General features: G+C 40.1%; 1 protein-coding gene across 1 annotated transcript in view; it reads right to left on the bottom strand.

Annotated features, from left to right (window-relative positions):
* Nucleotides 1-23,527, bottom strand: part of LOC133537847 (aryl hydrocarbon receptor-like) — a 93,271-nt gene that overhangs the window by 20,491 nt on the left and 49,253 nt on the right. Inside the window, exons 3-5 of the mRNA XM_061878917.1 lie at nucleotides 17,376-17,479; nucleotides 2,702-2,791; nucleotides 2,180-2,312 (exon numbers count right to left, since the gene is read on the bottom strand). Coding sequence (XP_061734901.1) covers nucleotides 2,180-2,312; nucleotides 2,702-2,791; nucleotides 17,376-17,479 — 327 coding nt within the window. The remainder of the gene's footprint in view (nucleotides 1-2,179; nucleotides 2,313-2,701; nucleotides 2,792-17,375; nucleotides 17,480-23,527) is intronic.

Raw genomic sequence — 23,527 nt, 5'->3', positions numbered from 1 at the left:
ACATGTCCTCACAGCAGAAAGTGTGCTTTGTCGGAGAATGAAGATCTCCTTATTTCTTTAGAAACAAGTCTTGCTTTTCGCTACAAGTTAGGAAACGCTTCATTCTGACCACTTTTGTGTCTTTGCTATATAATGCAGACTTTTTTTTTTCTTGAAAAAACTGGGTACTGTATATCATTGTGCCTTACGTTTTGTTAGTGGTTGTGGCAACCAGGTCCACCACTTTATATGCTAAGACAAACTGTCCATCTTTGTCAGTACGCAGACTGACTCGATGGCTATATTTTATATATAAATCACTTCCTGGTCTGGTTTCCCCTTATTTGTGTTCTTAATGTGTAGATTCCAGTCGCTACAGCTTAAGGTCGCAAGTTATCCTTGGCATGTTTGTTCTGAGAGCCAACAAAAATCTTAAAAAAAAGCTTTCAGATATCCTGCTCCATGGTTATGGATTGACTTAGAGAAGGATCTGAGGTTACCTGAACTGAACACTTTGGGGGAATTTCAGGCCATTTTTAAAGGATCGACAAATTCTTTCTTTTGGGCATTGCACTTGTTTTGAAGTTGTTTTTACTGAAACATTGTATACATTGTTCTGACCTTTCACATGTTGTATGTTAATATATGTAAGTAAATATTTTTTTAATTTTTGCTGTTTTTGTTGTTCTTTTATACGTTTCTGCAACTATATTTCGCTGCCCTCTTGGCCAGGTCACTTTAGGTAAAGAGATTTTGATCTCAATGAGTTTTTACCTGGTTAAATGAAGGGAGGAAAGGAAGGAAGATCTGATTTAGAAACACGCCTCAAAGACTCTTTGGAGAGAGTCCCAGCTGTTGGCTGCAGCGTCAAAGTGATTTATTTGGGCTTCAACATCCTTTGTTCAAAGTTCTCTCCATTCCAAACAGAATAAGAGTCCCTCTGACCTTTGGAATTAAGATTTTGCACAGTTCTTTACCTTCCAAACTTCCGAAACCCAATCAAAAATTCTGCTTCGAATGGAAAGTGAGGACTCCGAACATTTGTTTGGGCTCTAGTGCAGTGGTTCTCAACCTTTTTTCAGTGATGTACCACCTGTGAACATTTTTTTAATTCAAGTACCATCTAATCAGAACAAATCATTTTTGGTTGAAAAAAAGAGATAAAGAAGTAAAAAACAGCACTATGTCATAAGTTTCTGATTTATTAAATTGTATAACAGTGCAAAATATTGCTCATTTGTAGTGGTCTTTCTCGAACTATTTGGAAAAAAAGATATAAAAATAACTAAAAACTTGTTGAAAAATAAACAAGTGATTCAATTCTAAATACAAATTTCTACACATAGAAGTAATCATCAACTTAAAGTGCCCTCTTTGGGGATTGTATTTGAGATCCATCTGGATTCATCAACTTAATTCTAAACATTTCTTCACAAAAATAAATATTTAACATCAATATTTATGGAACATGTCCACAAAAAAATCTAGCTGTCAACACTGAATATGGCATTGTTGTATTTTTTTTCACAGTTTATGAATTTACTTTCATATTTTGTTGAAGTATTATTCAATAAATATATTTATAAAGGATTTTTGAATTGTTTCTATTTTTAGAATATTTTGAAAAAATCTCAAGTACCTCTTGGCATACCTTCAAGTACCCCCATTTGAGAACCACTGCTGAAGTGCATGATTTATTGGCGAAATGAGCCTCCAAAATGTATTTTCCTTGGTTTAACATTTAATGTGTTGAGTCAACAATTGAAATGACAAGAAGAAACATTAAAACTGTTTTTTTTTTTTAAAGATTTGTAGGTTATGGTCTTCAACTGTGTATCTCCATCTTAAGTGATATTGTCATCAAGAGTTAGGGTTGGTTGTGTCAGAGCCTGTGTCAAGTTGCTAATAACCAAGACAAAAACCTAAGCACCTTAAAACCCAAAATACAGATGGGGACCACTTCACCTTGTAAGCCCCTGCTGAAGATTACAGGGTCATGTGACCCCGACCTGAGGATGGTTTTACGGCTTAATACCTAAACTGTGTCTAATATCGAAGCCCAAATGTGTGTAGGCCAACAGGGGCTCTTCCTAAAGACACGTTCGAAAAGAATGTCTACAACCGCGACAGTAAACAACCCGCAATTCCCAGCGTTGTCAAAATGTATTAGGGGTTTTTTTTTGATGAAGAGATGAACCACCTTGGGGTGAGTCTTGGCTGACAGTGGATGTCGCCGCAGGCGGCGGATTCAGCGCCCAGTGCAAGTTTCTTCGGAGCTCCTGCTGGTCTTCTGTATGAACAAGCTCGTACACACTCTGGTGCATGACGTCGGTCTAGGGAAAAAATGACCAAAGGGCTCAGAAATGGAGTCTGTTCCGAAACAAACAGTTGAGCTATGCTAACATGATACGATGGATTAGTGTAAAAAAAAATATCGGTGCTGCATGACATTGTTGTCTAGATAAGTGATCCGTGTGCTCAACTGTTGTGACTTGCTTTTCAAACAAAAGGGCAAACTAGAAAAGGTCATGTCTGTGTTCTTTTTTTGGAGGGGTGGTTGGATGCTGGGAGGGAACTCCAGGATGCTTAGAAAGTCCCAGCAGACGCTGCACGCACGCTGTCTATCCAAACATGAGGTGGTAAAGCCAGGTCTTGGAAATGTTTTTGAAATTTAAGGCCAACTTGGAAGTGACCGAGTATAAAACAACAAGCAATGAATGACCTGGTGGAAGCCCAAGTAGTCCTGGATGGTGTGGGAGGAGTAGAAGATGGTACCGCCGGCGGTGATCACCAGGACAAACCCGTTGAGAGCCTTCCGGGAAGGAACACAGAGTTAGTGAACGTCAAAGCGGGAAAGGCATGCAGCTAATTTTAGTTGCGTACGTTACATAATCGTGGCCTGGAATGAAAAACACAACAAACATAAATGTTCTTGTTGAGAACTGTACCAATGGCACAAACTCAAAGGTTTGACAACATTTGTTTCAGTGTCAACATTGGATTTCAGTTCCGTCGTCAACTAGCATAAACTGGTTGTAAAAAACGATTAACTTGGGCTTGGACACTTCACTGTAGGGCAGTGAATCTTTGGACACCACACGATTCAATTCGATTCTTATAAATATACACCGGGGTGTATATTTTAGCATCCATGATGAGTTAGTGCTGCAAGGGGTTCTGGGTATTCGTTCCTTTGTGTTTATGTTGTGTTACGGTGCGGATGTTCTCCCGAAATGTGTTTGTCATTCTTGTTTGGTGTGACTTCAGAGTGTGGCGCATACAGTAAGTGTGTAACTGGAGCACACAGGTCACGCGGCTTGTGCTCAATTAGCGTTTAGCATTGGAATCATGCTGACTGTGCTTCTTCTCCTTTATTTATTGACTACATTGCTATTTACACCTGTCCTAGTGCTCCCAAACAACAAGCATAGGCATTGTTCACATTTAAACGCATATGGTACCGGTAATCAACGACACAAATTTGCTGAATCTAGTCTTTTGTTGCACTCTACAAAGTGTTAGTACTGTAAGTGTTGTACTTATTACGCACCAGCTGTTTGATTGCAACGTGCATCTTAGTCGTAGTTCTCATTGACAAATTTGGAGGTGTTGAAATCGCCATGTAAAATTGATAATAAGAACCAGTAGCTAGTCAATAACAAAGACAATGTATATTAGCATCAAGCTAGTGCATTACATTGGAGTATTTTTCAGTCAACTGCTTGTCTCATTTTAATGTACAGTATTTTTAACAGTGTTAAAGTTGTTTATACGGCCAGCCTCAGTGTGACCTGTATGGCTGTTGATCAAGTATGGCTTGCATTCACTTGTATGTATCTGTAAAAGCCGCATATATTTTGTGGGACTGGGCAGACACGCTGTTTGCATGGAGGAAAAGTGGACGTGACGACAGTTAGTAGAGGACACTAAAGGCAGTGCTTTTAAGGCACGCCCCCAATATTGTTGTCCGGGTAGAAATCGGGAGAAATTCAGGAGAATGGTTGCCCCGGGAGATTTTCGGTAGGGGCACTGAAATTAGGGAGTCTCCCGGAAAAATCGGGAGGGTTGGCAAGTATGGTCTGCGTTAGTGCTTATAATGACAAGATCACTCATATTATTTAATTTTCAGGTCATGTAAATGGAGTATTGTTGGCGTTTTCTGGATGTTTTTAGAGTATAATGAGAGGACCCTCCATATGTTGACTCAACTGTTAGCTATTTATTTACTATATGGAATGCATAAAAAAGCCAAGAACATATATTCTTGTCTTACATAAGGATTGTGAATGATAAACACCACATCTCTTAACAATGTGTGCGTATTTCCAGTATGACTGATCTAATAATATGGTCAGAGTTACTCCAGTGACGTCAATCTCTGAAAATAGTCAAAGGCATTCGGAGCGGAGTATTCAAAATGGCCGACTGAATTTGTGGCATTTTCTGATGTTTAAACAGTGCATCAAATGATAATATAAATACATTTAATGAAGTCAAATTGAAATAAGGCTACAAGAGAAGTATCCTACACTTCTCTTTTGTCAAATGAATCTGAACAGCCGATATAGGCATCTACATCAACTATATGATTTGCCTGAGAAGCTGGACAGGACAAAAAAACAACAACTGTGTTTCCACATACTTTGTTGATTGCAAATACAATTGGATATGGATTTTTCCTAGGGGGCGTTAGAGCGTAATTTTGATTTTTGGGGTTTGGTTGTTTAATAAGTTGGGAAGGTTTGCCATACCGATGTGTGTGTAAAATTTGGTGAGTTTTGAAGCATGTTAAGGGGGTCAGATTACAGCGCGAAGGTGCAGAATAATAATAAAGAAAGAAAGAAACATTAAAACCTCACAGATACAATAGGGTCCTCTGTTCCATTGTACCAATAGGAACATTGCAGTCCCTAAAAAAACAAAATTAGGGGTATTTTATCCATCCATCCATCCATTTTCTACCGCTTATTCCCTCCACGGTGGCAGAGGGGTTAGTGCGTCTGCCTCACAATACGAAGGTCCTGCAGTCCTGGGTTCAAATCCAGGCTCGGGATCTTTCTGTGTGGAGTTTGCATGTTCTCCCCGTGAATGCGTGGGTTCCCTCCGGGTACTCCGGCTTCCTCCCACTTCCAAAGACATGCACCTGGGGATAGGTTGATTGGCAACACTAATTGGCCCTAGTGTGTGAATGTGAGTGTGAATGTTGTCTGTCTATCTGTGTTGGCCCTGCGATGAGGTGGCGACTTGTCCAGGGTGTACCCCGCCTTCCGCCCGATTGTAGCTGAGATAGGCGCCAGCGCCCCCCGCGACCCCGAAAGGGAATAAGCGGTAAGCGGTATTTTATCCAAACTAAGCAAAATTATCTGCCAATAAAACAAGAAAATTTAGCTTGTCAAGACTTTCAAAAACAAGTCAAAATTAGCTAACATCAATAAACCCCAAAATACCTTAAAATCATTTTATTCTCACTAATAAGAAGTGCACTTTTCTCGGTAGAAAAAAAAAAGACCTTTTTGCTCAATATGTTAAAAAATATTCTTAAATGAAGTAAATGCCAGTGCAATCATCTTAGTTTAGTCTTTATTTGAAGGGACAATTAACAGAAACATTAAGCTCAAAGACAGATATGTTCTGTACCAGATTATAGCTAAATAGCTAATTTCCATCTGCAGTCCCTGGCTACCTAAATTAAAGGGATACAAAAATCATGCAATAAAATTATATCATATCATATCACGTAATCAAATTAACAAAAGTCATAAAATGCCCTTTCATGGACACATATTTAATATACAATACAACCACACCTCATTTACATCGTCACACAAAGACAATACATGCTCTTGTTCACATTCGTCATCATTTGTAAAAACAACCATGATTTTAACAGACACACCTCACAATTTACAACAAAAATGCTGTCATTGATAAATATAATACACATTAAGTTGATCTGTCAAACATAGTGCCCACCTTAGTGACCGTGTGAGCAGCTTTGATTACTCCAAAGCCACTTTTTAACTTCAATTGTAAATGAAGAGTAATCTGTTGCACTTCCATCCATTCATTCACTTTTTACCGCGGGGGGCGCTGGCACCTATCTCAGCTACAATCGGGCGGAAGGCGGCGTACACCCTGGACAAGTCGCCACCTCATCACAGGGCCAACACAGATAGACAGACAACATTCACACTCACATTCACACACTTGGGCCAATTTAGTGTTGCCAATCAACCTATCCCCAGGTGCATGTCTTTGGAAGTGGGAGGAAGCCGGAGTACCCGGAGGGAACCGACGCATTCACGGGGAGGACATGCAAACTCCACACAGAAAGATCCCGAGCTTGGGATTAAACCCAGGACTGCAGGACTTTAGTATTGTGAGGCAGACGCAGTAACCCTTTTTCCACCGTGAAGCCTGTTACACTTTTCAAGTTTTCAATCTTGACATAATGATATGCGCTCAGCATCATGATTCTTTTTTTTATGCTTGAAGTAAGACATTATTACTTTAAAAAAGCAGTTTTATACTTGTGAGTGTTGATGACACAGCTTTGCAACGGTTTATATTCTAGTTTCAAGCATGTTTTACTGAATATAGGTCATCAAATCTCAGCAACAACATGTAATATCTTACTGAGATCATTTAGGACCTAAATCCTTAAAACAAGTAAAAAACTCTAACATAAAATCTGCTTAGTGAGAAGAATTATCTTATCAGACATAAATGAAGCAAATATCACCCTTATTTGAAATAGTTAATCTTACTTAGATTTCAGTTTTTGCAGAGTACTTCAAGGGTTTGATGCCAATTGGTTCAATTGGCATCAAACCCTTAGTATGAGCAAAACTATGTTTATTTCTTTTTAGCCTCCATGGGCCTAATGAAGTCTCACTACATCTTTCTGTTCGGGTTACACATTTCGGGAAAAAAAATAGCCCACTACAAAGGAAGCTGGTTTACATGGAAAACATTTAAAAACATTTCTGACAACAGTCAAGACCTATGAAAAGGAAAGAACATGCCACTGAAATGGTAGACAAGAAAACGCACTGATATTTCCACCTCCCCTAAATGTGCACATGCCCTTTCCGCGTTTACCAACATTCCGTAAACAAACAGGTCACAACAACGACAACACAAACACACACAAGCACGGCCGTCTCTTTCCAAAACCAGCCCAGGGGTCCAGCGAGTGACTCACGCTGGAGACTTCATGTTATTCTTTTGGATGACACACACACACACACACACACACACACAGACACACACACACACACTCGCAGCGAGTCACTACAATTATCTGCCACGCGTCTACCACAATAAACATCAACACCCAAATGTCAAAGGTGAAAATTGCACATTAGCTGCCACCAAATTGATGCTAAACGCTGTCAAAGAATGTTTGACTTTTGTGGTTTTTATCTACTGAAGATGTCTCCACGTTACTTTCCAGGTAAAGTCACCTATTTAGGGCCCAAGCAGCGAGCAAGCCGTGCAGGGGCCCTTTTGTAATTGCTGTGTTTTTCTTCTACAGGTTTTGATTCCTTTTTGAGGCCCTGAACATACACCAAAAGTCACTGTAGTGGAATTTCTGACTTTATACCATATTTTGTGTCTGTTTAAGTCCGAAAAAGAAAGTCTATCTAAAAGCCTATTTCTGAATCACTGGGAAGCAAAATGTAAGGGAAAGTTGAATTTGGGGTCGCACCAACCAGTCTGGGAGATGTGATGAATGTTTGTTTTGACTAGGAGATCCACGATTGTACTGGGGCCAGCAGTGGCAAAAACAACTCGACCTTGACCCATGAGGAGTCATATAAAAAAGCCAGTGGACCAAGAGTAGAGAGAAGATTTGCATGTTTTTCGTTTGATTCTGCTTCCTCTGGAGGACGGTATCTGTCTGCATGGGCAATTTAATCCAACTTGTACTAATTTGACTAATGGGTAAATTAAACTTTTGTACTAAAACCACTTTGTCTGCAGTTGAGTTTCGGATCATTCCACTACATCACCATATTTTGCAGCCTCAGCGACAAATGTTATCTTTTTGGGGTCCGGAAACTGAAATTTCAAAATTGGCTCCCCAGCGCCAGCTTAAAAATTAGAAGAAAAAAAATGTGCCCCCGTCTACCAGCTTCAGGTGTCAACAAAAAAAGCGCAGGACGCACATAAAAGTCTTAGGAACTCGCACCTGAAAACGAACAAAAAGTCAGCCATCTTGGTTTTTGTCTTCCATCATCGCAATTGCGAAGGCCATATTGAAATTGCTGGGTTTTTTTCTACATATTTGGACGCCTTTTCGAGGCCCTTAACATGCATGAAAAGTTCCCAGAATTTGCTGCCTGTAGAGAGGTTTCGACGCCTTTTTGAGGCCCTGATTATGCACCAAAAGTCCCCATATTTTGCAGCCTAAGTGAAAAATGTCATATTTTTGGGGTCCCGAAAATGAAATTTCAAAATTGGCTCTGTAGCGCCACTTTAAAAAAAAAATAATCGCAGAAAACGTCCATTATGATGGGACGCACATAAAAGTCTCAGGAACCTGTACCTGAAAACGAACAGGAAGTCACCCATCTTGGTTTTTGTCTTCCATCATCGCAAGGGCCCTATTAGAATTTTTGTGTTTTTTCTTCTATAAGTTTGGACACTTTTTGAGGCCCTTAACATGCACCAAAAGTCCCCATATTTTGCAGCATCTTTCGGGTATGGCGATAAATGTTATACTTTTGGGCTCCCGAAATGTTTGGAGAAAATTTAGAGCATTGTCAGAGTCCGAGTCATGTTAGCATGTTATAATGAGAACAGATTACGGTGCTATTGTTAGCATGATAACGTACAAAAAGTTAACATACTTTTAAGAGGGCGCCAAGTATCAAAATCTAAAAAATTTTAGTTTCTAATGACTAAAATGAGCTAAAATACTAGTATTAAACATTTGCATGATAACGTTAACATGCTAACAGGAAGAGTTAGCATACTTTTAGGTTTGGCGCCAAATATAAAAAAATCAATGGTTTTTAGTTGCTTACAAATACAATTACATACATTTTTTGCATAAAACCTTCGCACTAACTAACATAATATATGTTAGCATACTTCTAAAATGGCGCCCCGTTTCCAAGGACATGTTTTTATGTTTGAATGAATAAAATTACCTACAATTTTAGCTTTTTCTCTCTGGCGATCACCGAGGGTGGACGCTCCCCTTTCCTCTCCCTTATCTCTCCTGCTTGCTTCTTTGTTTTGTCTTGTCTTAACTTTCTTGTTGCCTCTTTTTGCACTGCTTTCCAAATCTAAACATTGGAACTATTTAACTGGCCTCAACAAAATTGACAAGATCTTGGGTTTGGGGGAACCTGCTGTCGTGACGAAGCGGTTGTTGCTGGACACCCGACAGACTCTTGGGAGAAGAAGGAGTCCAGCGTGCCTTGCGACCCTTTTCTGTCGAAGACGTGAATATATCCACCTATTCGGAATTATGACAACAGGACATCTGCTGATTGGAGCAAGCTTTGCTCTGGTTTGTCGACAAATTGGAAGTTGCTGGCAGTCTTCAAAGTACCCCAAAGGTGCCACAAATGATTGGAGGATGCGGGAAGAACTGTGGATCACATCGGACTGTCTACCCCGCAATTTTTGAGGACCAGTCATAGACAATTTAGAGTGAAAAGCAAATTTTATTTTCACTCGCATACAAATCATTTTAACTTGGATTGTTTCCAGGGTGTACCCCGCCTTCCGCCCGATTGTAGCTGAGATAGGCACCAGCGCCCCCCGCTACCCCGAAAAGGAATAAGCGGTAGAAAATGGATGGATGGATGTTTCCCTGGCTTCGAGACTCTCCCGAAGATCGCTGCAGCGAAGACACAACAAACTCCCTTTTTTGCCTCTCATGGACACACACCTGTTGTTGTGAACTTTGGACTAGCGACGGCAAATACATCAAGGCCGTGGAACAGAGACACACTATGGGCTTATACACTCACACACACACACACATACACAAAAAAATATATACGCCACACATACACCCCCTGTTCCCCAATCCAACGCCCTCGACGCAAATCCCGTAGGGGTGATGAATGGATGGTCAGCGCCTGAGAGCTGCGATCTACCACCATGACCTTGAACTACATTCCCTCTGTTGCTAGATATCTCGAGCTGTATGTTGTAATATTTATATGTGCCTTGCTATGGAGGTTTTTTCTCACTCCGAACTGGGGCCCCCTTAGGAACCCAGTCTGGATTGTATTTTTTTACTCATCGTTTACCTTTTTCCCATCTTTTACGGGGCGCCTTATGGCGACCCATCAGCTTTCTTGTTCTGTAACCCTGTACTTTGTTTGTTTGTCTAGTCTTGAATAGGTTTGTGCTGAAAACAAAGTTTCGTTGTACTTGTTGCAATGACAATAAAGACCTACCTACCTACCTACCTAAAATGCTATCTTAAAATGCTAGCATGCTACTATTAGCCTAGGATGAGTTAGTATACCTTGAAGATGGTGTCAAGTATCAAAAGCCAAGATTTGTAGGTTCAAACAAATAAAATAAGACAAAAAGCCAACATAAATCCTAAGCATGATAACATTAACAAGTTAACATGGGAACAGTTAGCATATTTGCAAGATGGTGTCGAGTATCAAACTCCACTAACTTTACGTTTAGTTGAATGCAATTAGCTAAAATGCTAGCTTAAAACATTAGCATGCTAATGTTAGTAAGATCCATCCATCCATCCATTTCCTACCGCTTTTGGTCGCGGGGGGTGCTGGAGCCTATATCAGCTGCATTTGGGCGAAAAGCGGTGTACACCCTGGACAAGTCACCACCTCATCACAGGGCCAACAAAGATAGACAGACAACATTCACACACTAGGGCCAATTTAGGGTTGCCAATCAACCTATCCCCAGGTGCATGTATTTTTGGCGGTGGGAGAAAGCTGGAGTACGCAGTCACGGGGAGAACATGCAAACTCCATACAAAAAGATCCCGGCCCGGGATTAAACTCAGGACTACTCAGGACTTTTGTATTGTGAGGCACATGCACTAACCCCTATTCCACCGTGCTGCCTGTTAATAAGATAACAAAGGAAAAGTTAGTATACTTCAAAGATGGTGTCAAGTATCACAAACCATGAAAAATACAAGTAGCTACGAAGCAAGCATTAAACTTTAGCAAGTATGCTAACATTAATATGTTAGCATACTTGTAAGATAGCACAAAAAAAGGATTTACAAGCCACCCATTTTTGGTTTAAGTGATTGAAGTGATCTAAAATGCAGCTCTGAAATCAATCTTCCCTTACTGCCGCCACTCTGAGCGGGGTGCAAACCCCCTGTCAGGATAATTGTATCTAAGTTATCACAAAACTTTGTGTTTCAATGAGTTCCCAGCGAGAAGACAAAAGCTGTCTTTGATCCTACCAAGCAAAAGGCTTGTAAAACTCCACTGTGTAGGGTGGGAAACGACATGAAGGCATTGGTTTCTTTGATGTATTATAATCCACAAGAAGATTTTGTCTTGACCCGAGATCTACAAAGCGGAGAGGAAGCAGAGCCCGACTCCTCTCCAGGCACCTTTTTTTTTTTAACCGTTTTGTGAAAAAGGCGACGGCTATTTACGACCCCCTCCCTTAGTAACAGCTGTTGCCATGCAATCAGGGAAAGTCCAAAAAAAAGAGGAGGTGTACAATCTTTCGTCAGAGCGTGGGGGGACTGTACAAAGAGTACAGTCCAGACGTTTTTCCTCAATTGAATTCTGTTTAGGTTTATTTCCTTGCTTCTTGTCTTGTTTAATAGATGTCATCAGTGTTTGAACCTGACACCCCCTTTGCCAGATTGAGAGGTAAGTGTGCCCAGCCCTGCGGCTAGCATACTTTTTGAAGTTGTCAGGGAGTGAAGTTTCCCAACGTACACATGGCCCAGCCACCCTGTCTGGCCTCCGTAACAACCGCATATTACGTTAGCATGCTAATGTTAGCACGATATCATAGGAAAAGTTAGCATATTTCATGGTATTTCACATACTTTCCATCCAAAATAAAAAGCTGGCGCTGTCCAATCAAGCAGGAGGCCCCCGATTTGGAATTTTCACCTCCTGACTCTGTGTGAGCCTTCATCTTTCATTACCAGCTCGCCAGAAGAACCAGGAGACTTTGGGACAAGAAAGAAAACCCCCCGGTTGGATCCAGTTTTGCTGGAGCCGGACGAGCAGCTCCTTCCCGCCCTGCCATGCCAGTGTGGCGCATATTGGGAGGAACTGGGCTGGAAAATCAACGAGTCCAGGACATCAAAGGCGACCTGGCAGCCATTCGAGTTTTGGCTTTGTCCCGTCACACATTACAGTCCAGGAACAAAACCATACACAAGATAAGAGACACGGTTTTACATTTTTGAAATTTTCATTCAAACCACTTTGATACATTTTATATGTAAAAGATACTAACACCAACACAAAGTAGGTCAATCAATAAATGCTAAACTTTTCAACACAATACCCACATCTTAGGTATCCGTTTATTCCACGTAATTCTGCTTTAAATTCAGCATTTTCAAGCATTATTAAGGTGAGATGAACTAAAAATAGCAATGCTACATTGTGTTGGCGACTACTCCAGACCAAAACAATCAGACTGTGATGTTCAGTATCGTGGCCACTGATTGGCTCAGGCTCAGGCAGCATTAGTAGCATTCAAATGCTAACTTTTAAAGCAATTTTGCAGCCGAATGCCTCAGCATCATATCACTTGGTGCTTGACACATGTTAAGGTGTTAGCGTGCTAACATTACCATGTTAATTTTTTGAGCCAATTTTGCAGCGGAACACCTCAGTCATATGACCTGGTACTTGCCACATGTTCATTGTTAGCATGCTAAAGTTTACATTGTAGCTTGTTAACATTACCATGACATTTTTTTAACCAAATTTTGCAGCCGAACACCTCAAAATCAGATAACTTGGTACTTGACACATGCTAACATGATAGCGTGCTAACTTTTTTGCGGTCAATTTTACAGCCGGATACCTCAGAATAATAACACTTGGTACTTGACACATGTGAACTGTTAGCTTGGTAAAGTCACCAAGCTAGCATGCTAACAATATCATGTTATTTTTTTAGAAACATTTTGCAGCCGAACACCTTAGAGTCATATGACTTGGTACTTGACACATGCTAAATGTTAACATGCTAACATTATCATGCTATTTTTTTTGTGTGCAAATTTTGCAGCCAAACAACTTAAGAGTCATATAACTTGGTACTTAACACATGCTATCATGTTAGCATGCTAACATTCCCATGCTATTTTTTTTTGCGCCAATTTTACCTCTAAACACCCTGGAGTCATATCACTTGGTACCTGACATATGTTAACGCTTGCATGCTAACATTACCATGCCATTTTTTAGCAACTTTTGCAGCCGAACAACTTTTTTTAGACAATTTTACATTCAAACACCCCAGAAGCATATCACTTGGTACTTGACACACACTAACATGTCAGCATGTAAACATTACCAAGCAATATATTTTGGCCAATTTTGCAGCCAAATACCTCTGAATCATATCACTTGGTAGACAACCTATGTTAACTGTTATCATGCTAAAGTATACATTTAGCATGCTAGCATTACCATGCACATTTTTTTTTAGCAAATTTTGCAGCTGAACAGCTCAGTCATTTAACTTGGAACTTTACACATGCTAACGTCTTAGCTTGATAACATCACCATGCTAACTTTTTTTTAGACAATTTTGGTGCTGAATACCTCAGAATCATACCACCTGGTACTTGACATCTGCAAACTGTTAACATGCTAAGGTTTACATGCTAGCATGCTAACGTTATCATGCCATTTCTTTAGCCACTTTTGCAGTCGAACAAGTCAGTCATACAACTTTGTACTTGACACACGCTAACATGTCAGCATGTTAACAGGACAATACTTTTTTTTTGGGGGGGGGGGGGGGGGGCATTTTGCCGCCAAACAGCTAACAATCATATCACTTGGTACTTGACCTATGTTGACTAGTATCATGGTACAGTATACATTTTAGCATGCTAGTTTACCATTGCCATTTCTTTAGCAGACTTTCAGCCCTTCAGCTCAGTCATATAACTTGGTACTTTGCACATGCTAATGTCTTAGCTTGCTAAAATCACCATGCTAACTTCTTTTTTTTTAGACAATTTTGCAACACATGCCAAAGTAGTTGGGAGAAGGCATGTTCACCACTGTGTTACATCACCTTTTCTTTTAACAACACTCAATAAACTTTTGGGAACTGAGGAAACTAATTGTTGAAGCTTTGAAAGTGGAATTCTTTCCCATTCTTGTTTTATGTAAAGCTTTAGTCGTTCAACAGTCCGGGGTCTCCGCTGTCGTATTTTACACTTCACAATGCGCCACAAGTTTTCGATGGGAGACATGTCTGGACTGCAGGTGGGCTAGGAAAGTACCCGCACTCTTTTACTACGAAGCCACACTGTTGTAACATGTGGCTTGGCATTGTTTTGCTGAAATAAGCAGGGACGTCCATGATAACGTTGCTTGGATGACAACATATGTTGCTCCAAAACCTGTATGGACCTTTAAGCAATGGTAAGTTACCCATGCCTTGGGCACTAATGCACCCCATACCACCACAGATGCTGGCTTTTGAACTTTGCGCCTATAACAATCCGGATGGTTATTTTCCTCTTTGTTCCGGAGGACACCACGTCCACAGTTTCCAAATATAATTTGAAATGTGGACTCGTCACACCACAGAACACTTTTCCACTTTGCATCAGTCCATCTTAGATGAACGCCGCGGCGTTCCTTGGTGTTGTTGATAAATGGCTTTCGTATTGCATAGTAGAGTTTTAACTTGCACTTACAGATGTAGCAACCAACTGTAGTTACTGACAGTGGTTTTATGAAGTGTTCCTGAGCCCATGTGGTGATATCCTTTACACACTGATGTCGGTTTTTGATGCAGTACCGCCTAAGGGATCAAAGGTCCGTACTATCATCGCTTACGTGCAGTGATTTCTCCAGATTCTCTGAACATTTTGATGATTTTACGGAACGTAGATGGTAAAATCCCTAAATTCCTTGCAATAGCTCGTTGAGAAATGTTGTTCTAAAACTGTTCGACAATTTGCTTACAAATTGGTGACCCTCGCCCCATCCTTGTTTGAGAAGTTAATTATTATTTGCAAAAAAAAAATAAAGTTTAAGAGTTTGAACATCAAATGTCTTGTCTTTGTAGTGGATTCAACTGAATATGGGTTGAAAAGGATTTGCAAATCATTCCATTCCGTTTATATTTACATCTAACGCAATTTCCCAACTCATATGGAAACGGGGTTTGTATTTACATTTTTTCCAACTTATTTTACTTTGTAGTAAACTTGTTTTACCTTCTATTAACCTCATTTTACCTTCTAATTACCTTATTTTACCTTTTTTCACCTTTAATTTACCTGCAAGTAACCTTGTTTTACCTTCTATTGACCCTATTTTACCTTTTATTTACCTTCTTTTACCCTTTTTCCCCTTCAATTTAAATGTGTTTACCCTTTTCAATTTATTTTACACTCTATTCAACTTATTTTACATTTTTTCACCTTTTACTTACCTTGTTTTACCCTTTCAACCTTCTTTCATCTTTTTTTTTTTTTACCATTTATTTATCCCTTTTCTAACTACTTTTACCTTCTATTTACCCTTTTCACCTTCTATTTTACTGTCTTCACCGTTTTACGTTTCATCAACCTTTTTTTTTAACCTTTTAATTGTTGACATTGTTTAACCCTCCTTTTCACCTTCTATTTACCTTATTTTACCTTCTATTTAACTTTTTCAACATTGGCAACGCGGGCAGCACGGTGGTAAAAAGGGTTTGTGCGTCTGCCTCACAATAAAAAGTTCCAGTAGTCCTGGGTTCAATATGGGGCTCGGGGTCTTTCTGTGTGGAGTTTGCATGTTCCCCCCTGACCGCGTGGCTTCCCTCCGGGTACTCCGGCTTCCTCCCACCTCCAAAGACATGCACCAGGGGATAGGTTGATTGGCAACACTAAATTGGCCCTAGTGTGTGAATGTGAGTGTGAATGTTGTCTGTCTATCTGTGTTGGCCCTGCCAACAGGTGGCGACTTGTCCAGGGTGAACCCCGCCTTCCGCCCGATTGTAGCTGAGATAGGCACCAGCGCCCCCCACAACTCCAAAGGGAATAAGCGGTAGGAAAATGGATGGATGGAAGATTGGCAACACTAAATTGGCCCTAATGTGTGGCAGCTGAGATAGGCTCCAGCACTCCCTGCAACCCCAAAAGGGACAAGCAGCAGGAAATGGATGGATGGACCTTCTATTGCCTTCTATTTCACTCCTTTTACCTGTTATCTACCTTCTTTTACCTTTAAATTGTTTAACTGTTTTACCCTCCTTTTCACCTTATTTGACCTTTTTTCACCCTATTATACCTTCTATTTACATTCGCTACCCATTTTCACCTTCTATTTACCTTGAGTTTAAGTTTATTTGGAACATGCAAGCATACACATGATACATCACAATTTCCAGTTTCTCTTTTCTACATGTTCGAAAAGGAGTAGGAAGAAGCAGAGCTTATTTAATCCTACACCTTTTCTTTTACATAACAGATGCTAAAACTTTTGTTCACTTCCTGTTCTCAACGCATTCACAATGTATACCCCATAAGTAATCACAATAAAAATAAATAGATAAATAATTGGTGAAGTAAGTTATATTCCATACGATGAAATAAGTAAGATTATTTTGAGAATGAAGGAATGGATGGATGAATAAATTCTGAATGTTTATCATGATTCTTCTTTTTTGTACTTTGTAAACACTAAGTTTTAAGAGTTTCTTGAAGTGGATCATATAAGTACATTGTTTGATTGCTTTGCTTAATCCATTCCATAAATTACCTAAATTACATAACCTTAATATACCTTCTATTGAGCTTTTTAACCTTGTATTTACCTTTGTTATCTTCTATTTACCTTCTGTTACCTCTTTTCACCTTCTATTAACCTTCTTTTACCCTTTTTTTTTTACCATTTTTGGCACATTCAACAATAGCGTGATAATAATGAGACAAAATGGTGCCAAGTGATTCATTCAAACTATGACACCTCCATGTATGTTTTTGGAACAGCTGAGGAGCAAACAGACGTGCGAGTGTTTTAGTTTTGGTTTTATTTCTGCAGCCCGTGCTCAAAATGCCACACTATTGTTGCACGCGACAGACGCGTCGAGTGTAAAGCAGGCGCGAGGGCGTGGTCCTGCGACGGTGGCCTGAATAGAGTTTTGTGGTCTTGTGGCCGAGAAAGAAAAAGAGAAAATGTCATGTCACAAGAAACCTTCTCCCTTTTACTCACCTGCAGTAAAAGCTCTCCCTCAGGTATCTTGGCCTCCGCCGCTGCTGATGTGTTGTCGTCGCCATTATTCAACGCCACTGGAGTCACTCGGTTGTTCAGCGCCACTGTGGAGAGGACACGGACATTTTGTTTGGTCATGGACTAAGACTTGTAACACCAAAGCAGGGAAGTCACAGTCCTTGTTATTGAAAGTCACAGTGAATATACTGTATATGAATATGAATGTATAAGAGCTTTGGCACACAATGTGCATAAGAAAGGCTTTTTGATTACTTTAATTTTTAGTAAAAGATTGCACAGATAATATTAAAGTGAACAAAAAATGTTTTGTCAAAACTGGAAGAATAATACACACCTTTCTTCAGAAAGTGCTTTGTTGTATCCAGCCTTTTTTTGGAGGCCACATAAATGATATGGCAGGCCACGTAAAATAATGCGGCATATAAAATCAGAAAATATGGCTGTGGAGAGACGGAGTCGACGAGTCGACAGCAGGCTAGGACAAACAGTGGTCCTGCCCAAGATGGCGGCCAGGGGGCGGAGCATGCAGCGGAGCGGAGAGGCAGGGCACGCCTGGAGCGACACTGCAGCCGTCAGAGTCAGGTGCGTGAACGACACACCTGCTCTCAATCCCTGCATCTTCCGCTTCAGCATAAAAGGGGAGAAGGAGGAGCAATCGTGGCAGAAGTAGGAGAGGAAACACCCGACAACGAAGACGACAAGAGCGACCAGGACAGAGATGAGCCCCCGCGGAAGACGCAGCCACTGGCCACCGAAAGGTGCGCCGAGACGAGCAGGAAGAGAGATCGTGCTAGAAATTGGCGCGACCGATTTGAACGAAAACTTGTTGCTGAAATAATAAACAATAGTCAAACCTGCTACCATGCGTCTTGCATCGATGGTCACTGCAACCCACACGATGACGGCTGGAGACCTGTCACAGTGGCGGGCCACATATATAAAAGCAGCATATCACAGGAAATGACGCGGTAGGCCAGGTAAAATAACATAACGAGCCACTTTAAATGACACAGCACCCCACAAAAAATAACGTGGCATATCAATTTAAATGAGATAGCGGTACACAATAATTAATTCAGCATATCACATAAAATGATCCGGTAGGATAGTTAAAATAACATGGCGGTTCACATAAAATAATACGGCACCTCACAAAAAAAAATGCATGGCGGGCCGCATAAAATGACATTGTAGGCCACGTAAAATAATGTGGCGGGCCACTTTAAATGATGGGGCGAGTCATGTAAAATAACATGGCGAACCACATCAAAGTAATGTGGCGGGTCACAATAGAAGCTGCGGCCTCTATTGTAATTACATTGTGATCTACATTAAATTATATGGCAGGCCACATAAATAATTCGGCAGGACCATATAAATGATGTGGTGTGTCACGTAAAATAATGCTGCAGCACCACATAAAATAAAATGGCGGGCCAATTTAAATGATATGGCACCCCACATTAAATATTGCGGCATATCAAATACAAACCCCATTTCCAAATGAGTTGGGAAATTGGGTTGGATGTAAATATAAACGGAGTACAATGATTTGCAAATCATTTTCAACCCATATTAAATTGAATGCACTACAAAGACAAGATATTTGATGTTCAAACTCATAAACATTACTTTTTTTTAAAATAATAATTAACTTAGAATTTCATTGCTGCAACACATGCCAAAGTAGTTGGGAAAGGGCATGTTCACCACTGTCTTACATCACCTTTTCTTTAAGCAACACTCAATAAACATTTGGGAACGGAGGAAACTAATTGTTGAAGCTTTGAAAGAGGAATTCTTTCCCATTCTTGTTTTATGTAGAGCTTCAGTCGTTCAACAGTCCGGGGTTTCTACTATCGTATTTTACGCTTCATATTGCACCACACATTTTCGATGGGAGACAGGTCTGGACTGCAGGCGGGCCAGGAAAGTACCCGCGCTCTTTTTTAAGGAAGCCACGCTGTTGTAACACGTGCTGAATGTGGCTTGGCATTGTCTTGCTGAAATAAGCAGGGGCGTCCATGAAAAAGACGGCGCTTAGATGGCAACATATGTTGTTTCAAAACCTGTATGTACCTTTCAACATTAATGGTGCCTTCACAGATGTGTAAGTTACCCATGCCTTGGGCACTAATGCACCCCCATACCATCACAGATGCTGGCTTTTGAACTTTGCGTCGATAACAGTCTGGATGGTTCGCTTCCCCTTTGGTCCAGATGACACAATGTCAAATATTTCCAAAAACAATTTGAACTGTGGACTTGTCAGACCACAGAACACTTTTCCACTTTGCATCAGTCCATCTTAGATGATCTCGGGCCCGGAGAAGCCGGCGGCGTTTCTGGATCTTGTTGATAAATGGCTTTCGCTTTGCATAGTAGAGCTTTAACTTGCACTTACAGATGTAGCGACGAACTGTATTTAGTGGCAGTGAAGTGAAGTGAAGTGAATTATATTTATATAGCGCTTTTTCTCTAGTGACTCAAAGCGCTTTACATAGTGAAACCCAATATCTAAGTTACATTTAAACCAGTGTGGGTGGCACTGGGAGCAGGTGGGTGAAGTGTCTTGCCCAAGGACACAACGGCAGTGACTAGGATGGCGGAAGCGGGAATCGAACCTGCAACCCTCAAGTTGCTGGCACGGACACTCTACCAACCGAGCTATACCGCCAGTGGTTTCCTGAAGTGTTCCTGAGCCCATGTGGTGATATCCTTTAGAGATTGATGTCGGTTTTTGATACAGTGCCGTCTGAGGGATCGAAGGTCACGGTCATTCAATGTTGGTTTCCGATCATGCCGCTTACGTGGAGTGATTTCTCCAGATTCTCTGAACCTTTTGATAATATTATCGACCGTAGATGTTGAAATCCCTAAATTTCTTGCAGTTGCACTTTGAGAAACGTTGTTCTTAAACTGTTTGACTATTTGCTCACACAGTTGTTGACAAAGGGGTGTACCTCGCCCCATCCTTTCTTGTAAAAGACTGAGCATTTTTTTGGGAAGCTGTTTTTATACCCAATCATGGCACCCACCTGTTCCCAATTAGCCTGCACACATGTGGGATGTTCCAAATAAGTGTTTGATGAGTATTCCTCAACTTTATCAGTATTTGGTGCCACCTTTCCCAACTTCTTTGTCACGTGTTGCTGGCATCAAATTCTAAAGTTAATGATTATTTGCCCAAAAAATGTTTATCAGTTTGAACATCAAATATGTTGTCTTTGTAGCATATTCAACTGAATATGGGTTGAAAATGATTTGCAAATCATTGTATTCCGTTTATATTTACATCTAACACAATTTCCCAACTCATATGGAAACGGTGTTTGTAAAATGATGTGGCAGGCCACGTAAATTAAAGCAGCATATCACATAAAATGATTCGGTAGGCCAATTAAAATACCATGCCGGGAAAATTTAAATGAAACGGCAGCCCACAAAAAAACAATTCGGCATGTCAAATGAAATGACATGGCGGGACACATAAATTAAGGCGGCATGTCACATAAAATGACACAATAGGTCAGATAAAATAACATTGCGGTCCTCATAAAATGACATTGAAGGCCGCTATGTGGCAGGCCACATTAAATGACACGTCAACCCACAAAAAACAAGGTGGCATATCAAATGAAATGACATGGCGATGGCGGGACACATAAATGAACGCGGCATGTCACATAAAATGACACGATAAGTAAGATAAAATAACATGGCGGTCCTCATAAAATGAAATTGTAGGCTGCAATGTGGCAGGCCACATAAATGATGGGGCGAGTCACAAAAAATTTTGCAAAGCTGGACGGCCAGTTAACATCTGAATGTCCGCCAATCTGCACACAATTTATTGTGTTTCGCTAAAGTCATTTACAAAAGGTAAAAATGCAAAGCGATATGCTAATGGAGCAAGCAGCTACACAACAGCTAAGCACACTATAGCGCGCAAGCGAGACATACCGTATTTCCTTGAATTGCCGCCGGGGCGCTAATTAATTTAAAACCTCTTCTCACTCCTGCGCTTACCAAAGGCATGCGGTAAAAGTAAGCATGCGCTAATTATTTTAAAACCTCTTCTCACTCCGGCACTTACCAAAGGCATGCAGTAAAAATTTAAGTGTGATGTAAGCTCGGACCTTAAATCCTACTGAATAGCTCTTAATCTTCTTCCCTTTATGCGATTTAAAATTACCGGTATTGAAATCAGCCTCCTCCATTTTGAAAATGATGACAGGGGAAGTGTCACTCGTAATGCCATGAGTTTGACTAGGCGGTAATACTAAGCATGCGCTAATTATTTTGGGAAGCGAGTTTGACCGGGCAGTAATTCAAGGCAGGCCCATACTATATGCCCTGCGGCAATTCAAGGAAATACGGTATGTAATAACAATTAAACAATATTGCAGTGTAAAATATCACCTTTGCCAATATAAAACAAGTACCAAATAAATATAGTTGCATATTACTTACACATACAAAGTCCCCACAAATCAGAAAGTATCCAGTAACAAACGTGTTTGTATCATTTTGCTTCGTGAGTTTATTTTCATTAACTATTGTGGCCAGGAGATGTCCCCCACTCCAAAAAAAAAACAACAACATATAAAGATAGTGTTTTCCCTTTCCTGTCTGACTAATTCCTTGGACTGGATTAGGACTTTAACATAATAAGTAATTGTAAAAAAACATTTAAAACATGTTTGTTCTGGCAACATAAGCTAGCAGGTAATGTTCTTAGGTTTTTTGGTTTGTGTTTACCTATAACATTTGTTTAAAAAGCTAGCATAATGACATTAGCATGCTAACAGGTAGCATTTTTCAAATAACAAAATAAATGATGCTTGGATGTAAATTTGGAAAATTGGCAAAAAAAAAAGCTTGAATGCTATAATACTAACTGTAACATCCGTCAAGTACCAAAAATTATTTCTCTGGAACATATACCTGAAAAATGTGTTCAAAGAGTTAGCATGCTTCAAGTACCAAATATGACTGGTGTATGTATACGTATAAAATGTGCTTAAAAAGCTACACTCCAAACTTTAGCATGCTAACAGGTAGCATTCATCAAGTAACAAAAACAATGAAGTTGAGATCTAAACCTGGGAAAATGCTAAAATACTAACTGTAACATCCATCAAGTACCAAAAATTATTTCTCTGGAATATATACCTGAAAAATGTGTTCAAAAAGTTAGCATGCTTCAAGTACCAAAATATGACTGGTGTATGTATACCTATAAAATGTGCTTAAAAAGCTACACTCCAAACTTTAGCGTGCTAACAGGTAGCATTCGTCAAGTAACAAAAAAAATGAAGTTGAGATCCAAACCTGGAAAAATGGCTAAAAAAGCTAGCCTGCTAAAATACTAACTGTAACATCCGTCAAATACCAAAAATTATTTCTCTGGAATATATACCTTAAAAAATGTGTTCAAAAAGTTAGCATGCTTCAAGTACCAAAATGTGACTGGTGTATGTATACCTGAAAAATGTGCTTAACAAGCTACACTCCAAACTTTAGCATGCTAACAGGTAGCATTTGTCAAGTAACAAAAAAAATGAAGTTGAGATCTAAACCTGGAAAAATGGCTAAAAAAGCTAGCATGCTAAAGTACTAACACTAACATGTGTCAAGTACCAAAACATATTACTTTGCGATGTATACATGACAATTGTGTTTAAAAAGGTAGCATGCTAAAATTAGTGTGCATCAAGTACCAAAATATGACTGGTGTATACCTATAACACAGTGGTTCTTAACCTGGGTTCGATCGAACCCTAGGGGTTCGGTGAGTCGGCCTCAGAGGTTCGGCGGAGGTCAAAACACACCCGACTCATAGTGTCAATAAAAACTTCTCCCTATTAGGGTATTACGTGTACGGCAACAGCTGAAGTAACACTGATTTGCAGGTGTGTAATTTGTTGTGAGTTTATGCACTGTGTCGGTTTGTTCTTTGAACAAGGTGATGTTCATGCACGGTTCATTTTGTGCACCAGTAAAAACATGGTAACACTTTAGTATGGGAACATATTCACCATTAACTAGTTGCTTATTAACATGCAAATTAGTAACATATTGGCTCTTAACTAGTCATTATTAAGTAGTTATTAATGCCTAATTCGGCA

Source organism: Nerophis ophidion, linkage group LG19 (assembly GCF_033978795.1).
Source record: "Nerophis ophidion isolate RoL-2023_Sa linkage group LG19, RoL_Noph_v1.0, whole genome shotgun sequence".
Classification (NCBI taxonomy): Eukaryota; Metazoa; Chordata; class Actinopteri; order Syngnathiformes; family Syngnathidae; genus Nerophis; species Nerophis ophidion.
This window is presented reverse-complemented; position numbering and strand designations above follow the sequence as displayed.